Below are 13001 nucleotides of genomic sequence, written 5' to 3' on the forward strand. Positions count from 1 at the left end.
CTATTTTAACTGGACAATATTTATTAAAATTCAGTTTTTAAATGGAACTTAACAAAATTCACCTCCCATAGATTTGTTTGGTGATGAAAGGAGTAGTGGAGGCATACGGAACAACAAAAATTAAACTAAAGGCATCTTCCCAACTTATCAGGCTGATGGATAAATATCCTTATTGGAGCAAAAAGTTTATTACCATTTTTTGGATGCTTTTACTTGGCTTTTGAAAGCAAAAGTATATAAACCAAATAATCTCATTTCCATGTAGGTTATTTCTGTCACCTTCAGGTTTGTGGCTGTTGTCCTTGTTTGGTCCTTCAAAGGTAAAGACTGTGCAAATTAAAAGTCTTTTGTAGATAATAGCGGGTATGAATTTTTGGTCTTTAGCTTTTTCTCTAGCTATATAAATGAAAAGAGACTTTCAATTGCAAACTGCATTGTGGCATTACTTTATATAAAACTCACAGGGTGTAGAAATGTATACAAGTACCTGGAGTTACTCCAATCAGTACCAGGGCCTGACAGTGATCCTCTTGTGTCAGTTGCATACTTGTAAACCACTAGCAGGCACTGTTTACAAAGCTCAACCAGGCGCTGGCAACATTGGAGCTGCAAAGGAGTCACCACCTCCGGGCTTTTACTGAAAATACTCTCCCAAGAGGATCTGTGGGCATGGAAACAGACACGACCTCATGTGGCTGTTAAAAAAGGCAACCAGCTTTATCACTTACCTAGCAACAAACCAATAAGGAAAAGTGGAAGTGGCCTCAGAACATGTGAAGTGACCGCAGGTGGTTGAAAGGCATAAAATAAATATATATTTGAAAATTAATCTTTATATTAAAAAACACAACATAGAATTCATATGCTATTTGTCTCTAAAGACTTTATTGATACCAACTGTGGGTAGCTATCAGCATGGCTTCCCAACACCTCCTAAAAATTTCCATTACTCTATATTAAAGTATATGTAAAATATCGAGCTTATTTCTCAAAAGTTAGGTATTCTAAAACGTTAAGCTTTCTAAAGTCCTTGTTATCTTTACCTTTATATTAATAATAATCCCAAGATCTGAGGAGTTAAGATGGTGGAATAGTAAGGGGACCCTATACTTGTCTCTTCCCTTGAACAACTTGTTCTCTTCCCTAGACCAACTTGTCTCTTCCCTAGACCAACCTCAAACCATTCTGAACACCTAGGAAGTAGATCTGAGGACTAACAGAACAATCTGCATAATTTGAGATACAGAGGAAGGCAGAGGCAGGTACTTGGTGCAGACAGGTGAACTGGGGGAGAGAAAAGCTGCGGTGCTGCAGAGCGGAGGGAGCTATTTTCATGGAGAGGGGAAAGACAGAGGTGGCTGCAGCGAGAGAGCAGCACTCGGGTTTGCATAAGAAAACACTCCCCCTGAAAGCAGCTAGAGAGAAAGAGTGAAAACACACACAGGGGACTGCACAAGAAAATGGTTTCCCAAAACCACCGGAGCGGGGGAAGGAGAGGGTTTCAATACTGCCAGTTTTTTTTTTTTATAAACAGCTGAGCACAGAGTCTGAAGTTTCAGAGATCAGACTCTGGTGTTGTCCGGGCCCCAGGAGCAAGCAACTGGCCTGAGGATCCCCTAGGTCCCATAGGGAGAAATGGTTCCTCTGTTTGGAGTACATTTGGTAGAGGTGATACAACCTCTCTGTGGGTAAAAGACAAGGTGGGCACCACCAAGCTGTCACCGATATAGGAAGAAAGATGCCAGTTGAGGCCAGCAAATCCTGGAGCCAGCTGTGTGTTGTGATTTACCATAAACTCTGAGTACTGCCACTGCACGGTGGCATGACCATTTCCTGGGACAAGCCGGCCACAGGGCAGTGAGATCCTCCCCCAGAAGATCACTGAGGGTCTGAACTGTAAAGGTCTCTGAAGTGTGGGGTTTTGAAACACAGCTGTGCCTGAGATAAAACTCTGGAGAGAGGCACTGTTTGATAGGTGGACAGCTCAGACACAGACAGGGGTAAGGCAGGGAGCTGATGGAAGCAGTGGACACAGGAAGGGTGGCTGATCATGCATCTGTGAGGGCACAAACTTCCCTCCCTGGAGACTAGAGAGTGGGGTGAAGCCATTTATCATTATTAGCCCACCAACACTGATCCACCCCAATGAGCTAAACAGTGCCTCCAAGTGGAGAATAGAGCCATTACACAAAGCTCCCCTTGTGCCCTCCAGGCACATCTCCATTAGGACAAGTTGGCCTGAGAATCTGAGCAGCAGACCCCTCTCCCAGAAGCCCAGCACAAATCCTTTCCCTGAGTTTAGCCTACCATAGACTACTGCAAATTTTCAGCTCTAGGGGAAACCTGATCTAGTTTCATTTGGTTTTTTTGTTTGTTAGTTTGCTCATTTTGTTGTTGGTGCCTCTGTTTTTGTTGTGTTTTTCTTCTCTTTTGTTTCTTGGATACAGAATGGACACTTTATTTATTTTTTTTTAATTTTTAATTTTTTTCTCTCTTCTTTCCTCTTTTCACTTTTTCCTATCAAGCTTCTCTTAACTAGCAGACCAAAATACACCTAGGATCTAGCTTCCTTTATTTGATTTTTAAAAATTTTTAAACTTTTATTCCATTCTATTATTACTGTTGTTGTTGTTTTCTTCCTCCAAAATGACAAGATGGAGAAAGTCACCTCAAAAGAAAGAACAGAAGGAAATGATGGCCAGGGATTTAATCAATGCAGATATAAGTAAGATGTCTGAACTAGAATTTAAAACAATGATTATAAGGATACTAGCTGGGCTTGAAAAAAGCACTGAAGACACCAGAGAATCTCTTTCTGCAGAGACAAAAGAAGTAAATTCTAGTCAGGCTGAAATTAAAAATGTTATCACTGAGATGCCAACCCAGTGGAAGACATAAAAACGAGGATGGATAAGGCAGAGGAGCAAATAAGCGATACAGAAGATAAAAATTATGGAAAATAATGAAGCTGAAAAGAAGAGGGAAACAAAGGCCAGGGATCACAAAGACAGACTTAGGAAACTCAGCAATTTATTAAAACATAATAACATTTGTATCATAGGAGTCCCAGAAGATGAAGAGAAAGAAAAAGGGAAAGAAGGTTTATTTGAGCAAATTATAACTGAAAACTTCCCTAATCTGGGAAAGGACACAGACATCAAAATCCAAGAAGCACAGGGAACTCCCATTAAATTGAAAAAAAGTTAGCCATCACCAAGATATGTAGTCAAATTCACAAAATAAACAGACAAGGAAAGAATCCTGAAAGCAGCAAGGGAAAAAAAGTCCTTAACCTACAAGTCCTTAACCTGAAAACAGATCAGGTTAACAGCAGATCTGTCCATAGAAACCTGGCAGGCCAGAAAGGAGTGGCAAGATATATCCAATGTGCTGAATGGAAAAAATATACACTCAAGAATACACTATCCAGCAAGGCTGTCATCCAAAACAGAAGGAGAGATAAAGAGTTTTCTAGACAAACAAAAACTAAAGGAGTTTGTGACCATTAAACCAGCCCTACGAGAAATTTTAAGAGGGACTCTGAGGGGGAGTGAGGGGAAGACCAAAAGCACAGAGATTAGAAAGGACCAGAGAGCATCACCAGGTAATACAATGGCACTCAACTCATATCTTTCAATTAACACTCTGAATATAAATGAACTAAATGCTCTAATCCAAACACAAAAGGTATCAGAATGGATAAAAAATGAGATCCACCTATATGCTGCATACAAGAGCATTTTAGAGCTAAAGACACATGCAGATTAAAAGTGAGGGGATGAAGAACCATCTATCATGCTCCTGGATGTCCAAAGAAAGGCAAAATAGCCATACTTAATCAGACAAGCTCGATTTTAAAACAAAGACTATAATAAGAAATGAAGAAGGGCATTATATCATAATGGCCCTATCCATCAAGGAGATCTGACAATTGTAAATATTTATGCCCCCGACTTGGAAGAACCAAATATATAAATCAGTTAATGATGAAAATAAGGAAAGTCATTGATAACAATACCATAATTATAAGAGACTTTAATACCCCACTTACAACAATGGACAGATCACCTCACCAAAGCAGAAAATCGACAAGGAAACAATGGCTTTCAATGACACAATGGACCAGATGGACTTACCAGATACATTCAGAACATTTCATCCTAAAGCAGAAGAATACACATTCTTCTCCAGTGCACATGAAACACTGTCCAGAATAGATCACATAGTGGGTCACAAATCAGCCCTCAACAGATACAAAAAGATGGAGATCATACCATGCATATTTTCAGATCACAATGCTATGAAACTTGAAATCAACCACAAGAAAAAATTTGGAAAGCCCTCAAATACATGGAAGTTAAAGAACATTCTATAAAGAATGAATGGGTTAACCAGGAAATTAAAGAAGAAATATAAAAATACAAATGAAAATGAAAACATGGCAGTCCAAATCTTTTGGGATACAGCAAAGACAGTCTTAAGAGTACACTGTAATTCAGGCCTATCTAAGAAGCAAGAAAGTTCCCAAACACACAACCTAACCTTACAACTAAAGGAGCTAGAAAAAGAACAGCAAATAAAGCCTAAATCCAGCAGATGAAGGGAAATTTAATAAAGATTAGAGCAGAAATAAATGCTATAGAAACAAACAAAAACAGTAGAACAAATCAATGAAACTAAAAGCTAGTTTTTTTAAAGAGTAAACAAAATTGATAAACCCCTAGTCAGACTTATCAAAAACTAAAGAAAGAGGAACCAAATGGATAAAATCATGAATGCAAGAGGAACCAATGCCACAGAAATACAAACAATTGTAAGAGAATATTATGAAAAATTATATGTAAACAAACTGGGCAATCTGGAAGAAATGGACACATTCCTAGAAACACACTACCAAAACTGAAACAGGAAGAAACAGAAAATTTGAACAGGTCCATAACTGGCAAAGAATTTGAATCAGTAAATCAACAAGAGGGGCGCCTGGGTGGCTCAAGTCAGTTGAGCGTCCAACTTTGGCTCAGGTCATGACCTCGCACTCCATGAGTTCAGGCCCCGCATCGGGCTCTGTGCTGACAACTCAGAGCCTGGAGCCTGCTTTGAATTCTGGGTCTCCCTCTCTCTCTACCCCTCCCCCACTCATGCTCGCTCGCTCTCTCTCTCTCTCTCTCTCTCTTTCTCTATCAAAAATAAATAAACATTAAAAAAATTTTTTTTTTTTTTTAAATCTCCCAACGAGAGTCCTGGGCCAGATGGCTTCCCAGGGGAATTCTACCAGACATTTAATGAAGAGTAAATACATGTTCTTCTCAAACTTTTCCAAAAAATAGAAATGGAAAGAAATCTTCCAAACTCATTCTACAAAGCTAGCATTATCTTGAATGCAAAATCAGACAAAGACCCCACTAAAAAGGGGAATTACCGGCCAATATCCCTGAAGAACATGGATGCAAAAATTCCCCCAAAAATATTAGCAAATCAAATTCAATAGTACATTAAAAGAATTATTCACCATGATCAAGGGGGATTTATTCATGGGCTGTATGGCTGGTTCAATATTCACAAATCAATCAATGTGATATACCACATTAATAAAAGAAATGATAAGAACCACACGATCCTGTCAATAGATGCAGAAAAAGCATTTGACAAAATACAGCATCCATTCTTGATAAAAACCCTCAATAAATTAGGGATAGATGGAACATAATTCAACATCATAAAGGCCATATACAAAAGAACCACCGCTAATATCATTGTCAACGGGGAAAAACTGAGAGTCTTTCCCCTATGGTCAGAAACAAGTATGTCCACTCTCATCATTACTATTTAACACAATACTGGCATCACACAACAAAAAGAAATAAAAGCATCCAAATAAGCAAGGAAGAAGTCAAACTTTCACTATTTGCAGACAACATGATACTCTATGCAGAAAACCCGAAAGTTCAACTGCAAAAAAAAGTGCTAGAACGAAAACAAGAATTCACTAAAGTTGCAGGATATAAAATCAACGTGAATAAATCTGTTACATTTTTATACACCAATCACAAAGCAGCAGAAAAAGAAATCAAGGAATTGATCCCATTTGTAATTGCACCAAAAACAATAGATACCTAGGAATATATCTAACTAAAGAGATAAAAGATCTATACTCTGAAAACCACAGAACACACATAAAAGAAATTGAAGAAGCATTCTTCAAACAAATGGAAAAGCATTCCATAGTCATGGATTGGAAGAACAAATATTGTTAAAATGTCTATACTACCCAAAGCAATCTACCCATTAAAAAAAAAAAATTTTTTTTTAGTGTTTATTTATCATTGGGAGACAGAGAGAGACAGAGCATGAGCATGAAAGGGTCAGAGAGAGGGGGAGACACAGAATCCAAAGCAGGCTCCAGGCTCTGAGCTGTCAGCACAGAGCCTGACATGGAGCTCGAACCCATAAACCCCGAGATCATAACCTGAGCCTAAGTCAGATGCTTAACCGACTGAGTCACCCAGGCACCCATCAATCTACCCATTTAATGCAATCCCTATCAGAATACCACCAGCATTTTTCACTGAGTTGGAACAAACAGTCCTAAAATTTGTATGGAACCAGAAAAGACCCCAAATAACCAAATGTTTAAAAACAACCAAAAAACAAAAAAACAAAAAACTTGAGGCATCACAATTCCGAATTTCAAGCTATATTATAAAGCTGCAGTCATCAAGACAATATGGTACTGGTACAAAAACAGACACATAGATCAATGGAACAGAACAGAAACTATATGGTCAACTAATCTTTGACAAAGTTGGACAGAATATCCAATGGAAAAAAAGACAGTCTTTTCAACAAATGGTGTCAGGAAAACTGGACGACAACATGCAGAAGAATGAAACTGTACCACTTTCTCACACCATACACAAAAATAAATTCAAAATGGAAGAAAGACCTAAATGTGAGGCAGGAAACCATCAAAGTCCTAGAGGAGAAAACAGGCAACAACCTCTTTGACCTAGGCTGCAGCAACCTCTTACTAGACAAGTTGCTGAAGGCAAGGGAAACAACAACAAACACGAACTACTTGAGTCTTCATCAAGGTGAAAAGCTTTTGCACAGTGAAAGAAACAATCAACAAAATTAAAAGACAGCCCAAAGAATGGGGGAAGATATTTGCAAACAAAATATCTGATAAAGGGTTAGTATCCAAAATCTATAAAGAACTTATCAAACGCAACACCCAAAAAACAAATAACCCAGTTAAGAAATGGGCAGAAGACATGAATAGACACTTTCTCAAAGAAGACATCCAGATGACTAACAGACACATGAAAAGATACTCAAGATCACTCATCATCAGGGAAACACAAATCAAAACCACGATGATATACCACCTCACATCTGTTAGAATGGCTAAAATTAACAACACAAGAAACTACAGGTGTGGGAAAGGATGCAGAGAAAGGGAAATCCTCTTGCAGTGCTGGTGGGAATGCAAACTTGTGCAGCCACTCTGGAGAGTAGTATGGAGATTCTTCAAGAAACTAAAAATAGAACTACCCTAGGATCCAGCAATTGCACTATTAGGTACTTTCCCAGAGGATACAAAAATACATATTTAAAGGGGTACATGCACTCCAATGTTGATAGCAGCATTATCAACAATAGCCAAATGTCCATCAATTGATGAACTGAGGAATGGATAAAGAAGATGTGATATATTTATACATACATATATGTATATGGAATATTACATATACATACATATATATAATGGAATATTACTCAGATATCAAAATGAAAGAAATCTTGCTATTGGCAATGACATGGAGAGAGCTAGAATGTATTATGCTAAGTGAAATAAGTCAATCAGAGAAAGACAAATTTCGTTCATATGTGGAATTTAAGAGACAAAACAGATGAACATATGAGAAGGGGAGGTGGGGAAGGGAAGAGAGGGAAACAAACCACAAGAGATTTTTAATGACAGAGAACAAACTATGTGTTGATGGGGGGAGGTGGGTGGGGCATGGGCCAGAAAGGTGATGGGTACTAAGGAGAGCACTTGTGATGAGCACTGGGTGTTGTATGTAAGTGATGAATCACTCAATTCTACTCCTGAAACCAATATTGCACTGTATGCTAACTAAAATTTATTTTTTTTAAAAAAAGGGGGAAAAAATAAAAGATGAAAAAATAGAAAAAAATAATGATCCCACAAAAGAATTTAAAATTTGCTGTGATTTCATTTGTAGTCTCTGTGCTAGGAACATGTAAATTAATCCTTTGACTATGACCACTCCTTTCAAAACCCTTTCAGATGTAATTATATATCCATGATATTTCTAGAGCACAGTTTCTCTATTCTAGAAGTAATGTTATCTCAATGAATACTGCCTGACTGAAATCTCAAACATCGCGTTCTTCCTCCTTTCATGCACTCAACTTATATCAAAGCAGGTAGTAGTACACACTTTCTTGGTAAACTTAGTGTGTGTGTGTGTGTGTGTGTGTGTGTGTGTGTGTGTGTGTGTGTCTATGCACACGCAGGTACACAAATATATATAAATATACTTACGATTCTAAATTTACCATGATGATCCCAATCAGGAAACACCTCATCACCCACCCCCACCACCACAGAGAGAGAGACACAGAGAAAGAGAGAAAGAGATTTATTTCCTTAGTGTAAATGAAATTCTTTTTAAGTCTCAAGGGGAAAGTTTTATTTGAGACTTGGTAACGGTTCAGGTCTCGTTTTACATAAACCAACTCGCTTAACCCTCAGAGAAAGAAAACAGTAGATTTTCAGAAAGAAAAAAATATTAAGGAAAATATTTTTCTGAAGAAATTTACTTCCCAGTGGGAAATTCAAAGACTCCATTTTCAATTTTCTGTGGATATTTGATATCTTTGGAATTTTTAAAAATGCTTTAAAAACTCAGAAAGGCATTTTTTTAGTAGAAAGGCTACTGTTTATTTTTTCGGGAGAAATGTGGTCCTAAAAAGATAGCATGTCATCAGTGAATGACAGGTTTTCTTAAAAGGAATGAGATTCAAATGAATAGACTGAAAGGAATAAATTTTCTTCCATATCCTGAGATGTTCAGGACTAAATATAATACTGTTTATTATTTTAAGAAAGTTATTGCATTCAAGAAGCAGTAATGTGCTAGCTAAATTAACTTTTAAAATAAGTTTTAATTTATTACTAAATATAAGAAAAACTAGATATAACACATACATGTTTGTATATACCCATATATACCTGTGTGTGTGTGTGTGTGTGTGCAATTGACTTAACCTAATTTGATCAAGAAAAATACTGGAGAATACCAATTAATTAGGGAACGTGTTTATAATTAATATGTCTTAATTTCAAAGTCCTACATGTTTAGGCCCAGATAAATAAAAATTTCATATAAATACAAATACATTCAGGAAAACATCCTGTGTTACGACTGTCTGCTTAGGACTTTTCTCTCCACTGAAATTCTGAGTATTGCTACATCCTCTTCTCTTAATTTGGATATATTTTTATTTTGATCCTTTGGAGCCATTTGATTAGATCCACTATCAAGTTACACACATCATGGCAATTTTTCTTTTCCTGATTTGGAGTATAGAGAGGTAAGAAAAGAACCAATAAAATGGAAGCAAGGTAAAAAGAGCTTTTTCTATAACACTCGAATTTGATGGAACATTCTGAATATTATATAAGTTATAATATCACCAGCTCTGGCTTCTCAATCTCTCATTCTTCCTTAAATATTTAAAATAAATATGCGGATCAAAGTCTTGTACCAATGTTTGTTGTGTATGTTCACCACCACAGGCCAAAGACCACATTCTACTCTATTAATTCATATTTAAGTGTCAGCACACCAGTGTTCATAAAGAAAAAAAAGAAAATGGATAGGAATTGCTTCATTTGGTACTAGGCTAACTTTCTCTGCACAAAGGAAACCTATCTTTCAAACTATGTTAGAACTATGTCCCCCACCTCCTATCCACTACACCTGGCATATAGAGGCATATAGAAATAAGAAGGTGAAAGGATGTAAAAATAACTTATAATACCAGTTCCTTTTTAAAGAACCCAAGGTCTTATCTGCCTTTTTTCTGTATCTAACTTCCGAAAAACAGAAGAGCCAAAATCCATAAATTCAAAAAGAAAAATTACCTCATTAAAAATTTGTTTGGTACTCCCTAATGCTCAGAGATACATAACAGGAAACAACTTTAAACAACCATTTTTAGTGATATAACAATAAGATACAGAATACTGAATACTTCTGGCAATAAAGGGGAGGTATTAATGAAATCCAGAGACTTGAAAAGCCTCTCATTGTCCAGCAATCCAATATTTTTCACCAACTTTCTCATCAAAATATTTAATAAAGTAGTTATCTAAAAAGTAAAACTGATTCATCTTTTTTCTCCTTCTCTAATAGAAGTCGGAATGGATGACTGAGTGGACCAAAGTTAAGTAGCAGAAAGGAGAAAGGAAAATAAAAACAAAACAAAACAAAAACTGGCCTATACCAACGGAATAAACAGCAACAATTGAGCTGAAAAGTACTAACAACAACACATCCAATTGAAAGTGATATGAGAACAGGAAGATTCATGTCATTTTTAGTCTATATGTTATGCATATATTTTTAAGTAGGCATATAATTCAGCCTGAAAGCAGACTGCTTAGAATACTCCTTATCATTTCTTCTTGCCTGAAGATTCTAAGAGAAAAAGCTTTTCCATGAAAAACTTCCACTAGAAAATGCCTTTGGCTAACAGGTCCAAACAGATTCTCTTTCTTTGGGGTATACAGATCATAGTTTTGAGTGGAGGAAAGGCTTTTCCAAACAATACATTTCTTCTCCCATACCCCCCCGCCTGCCTCCTCTTCTTTGTTTTACCTGGAAAACTATTCTTCCTCTTCCTACAAGTCTCAGCTGAAATGTTACATCCTTTAGCTACCTTTCATGAGCTCTCAGACCTGAGTTTGAGTCCACAGCACCAAGACTTCCTCTATCCCAGCAAAACATGGCAGATAATTTTATTCATGAAAATTCTAAGAGCTATTCCCCTACAGAGAACACATTCAGAATGTGGGGCATCATGTGATAACAAGAGAAGGTTCCATGTAACAACAAGGGTCACTGAGCATGGGCTTTAGCAGCCTGGAAAAGTAAGAAAGAGGGATAAGGGTGTTTTCTATTTGGTGCATCAGTAAAACTTCTGGGTCAACTCTAGGGAAACCTGCCACAAAGGTTCCTACGATATTCTTTGATGTGTCTGGATGTGGACAGGGAGTGGTTTATTTGTTTTGTTATTGGGGTGTTGATGGGCAGAGGAAAGAATCAAGGTGGCCCAGACTTATTTGAATTATATTTTTCCAAGATTTTACACCTAACTGTGAATGACAGTTGTGCTTTTATTAAAATCATTCTCTTAGAACTGAGTTTAGAGTAGATTTTTGCCTTGACTATTGGGCTGTTAGGCCAAACGTTAAAGGAGTATGCATTGACTAAACATGACTCAAAGGATTACTAACACTACTCTGGGTCTAACCTGTGAATCAAACACAATGCTGTGTGACTTCATGAAATTGAGGAAGCCTAAGAAACCCATTCGTAAGGCTGCAAAATAAAACCCAGTGTTAAACTCACCTCTACAAACCGCCAAAATTTTAAAGAAATGGATGGAGTATGGAGGTCAAATTGGGCTCAAAGCTACTCCTGCTCTATTTGCCCAGATGTGGTGGGGCTGGGGATCTGACTAAGGCTATGGGACTTGCAATCAAGCAAGTCTGGCAACCACTGGGAATGCTGCTTTGAAGGGAATCAGTGAAACACACAGCTAAGAGCTTGGGCTCTTGTCTCAGACAACCTGGGTTTAAATCCATGCTCACCTAGTTACTATAAGAACCTGGATAAACTACATGCTCTCTCTATGCGTTAATTTCCTCATCTATACAATGAGAATAACAATAATAATTTACTCAAAACACTAAAGTGGCAACTATAAGACTATTTAATATGTAAAACAGCGTCAGGCTTTTAGTAAGTCTTCAATAAATGTTGTTAACTCTCATCATCAATACCAATAATAATAGATACCACCAGAGAAATTTAAGGGGAGTATTGTGCAAAACACAAGAGAAAAAGATTCTGAATCAGTTAATATTTTACCAAACTAGTTCAGGGAAGAGGAGCCCTAGAGGCAAAGAAGAACCACTTGATGGGCATCTTTAGGGTCTGGAATCAGAGATTATCTCATGAACTCAAAGCTACCAGCACTAGTTTCAGTAGCAGACTGTCTGACTTTTTCCCTGGTGAAAAATAGCTGGGATTCATATGTAGCATTCCAACCAATGGATCAACAAACAAAGAAAAAAAAAAAAAAAAACATTCCAACTGTGAGTCTAGATTGAGAGAACTTCTACAAAGAGGCAACAACTAACAGGCCATAGAGCATAGTTCAAATATTCCACTTAACTCTCTGAGGAAATAATTTACAGCCAAGATTACTCTCAGGTTTTACCCAAACCCAGAGCACCTTAGAAAGTCTTCCTGTTGTGAATGGCTACTGAGGAGATTTTAGTGAGAGTAAGTCTGCAAATGATATGAATGAATCAGTACTAGATGACCAGAATATTTAAATGGAGGACATTCAGACATCATTTCAGACTACAATAGGTTGTTATGATTTTACCAAAAAGGAAGTACAGGCTGGGTCTTTCCACTGAATTTAAATAATGCAAAGGGAATTTGGAGGGATAGGGTTGTGGAAAGCAGCCCGGTCAGACACTCAAGGACACCAAAGCTCCGATGAAGAAAAGAAAACATTTTAAAGATATTTGAAAATAACGAGCTTGTTTTTCTGGCACAAGCTTTAAGTAGAAGAGTAATGAGAAAGAGGACTAGAGAAATAAGAAAGAATCAGCATATTAGAGAGTGTTGTGTCTCTAGATAAAAACTCTAGACTTTAATGATAAATGAGGGAAC

General features: G+C 37.2%; 1 protein-coding gene across 1 annotated transcript in view; it reads right to left on the reverse strand.

The window, feature by feature from the left end:
- TTLL7 (tubulin tyrosine ligase like 7) overlaps nucleotides 1-13001 on the reverse strand; it is a 142093-nt gene that overhangs the window by 14057 nt on the left and 115035 nt on the right. The window contains exon 20 of the mRNA XM_042952397.1: nucleotides 488-661. Coding sequence (XP_042808331.1) covers nucleotides 488-661 — 174 coding nt within the window. The remainder of the gene's footprint in view (nucleotides 1-487; nucleotides 662-13001) is intronic.

Source organism: Panthera leo, chromosome C1 (assembly GCF_018350215.1).
Source record: "Panthera leo isolate Ple1 chromosome C1, P.leo_Ple1_pat1.1, whole genome shotgun sequence".
NCBI lineage: Eukaryota > Metazoa > Chordata > Mammalia > Carnivora > Felidae > Panthera > Panthera leo.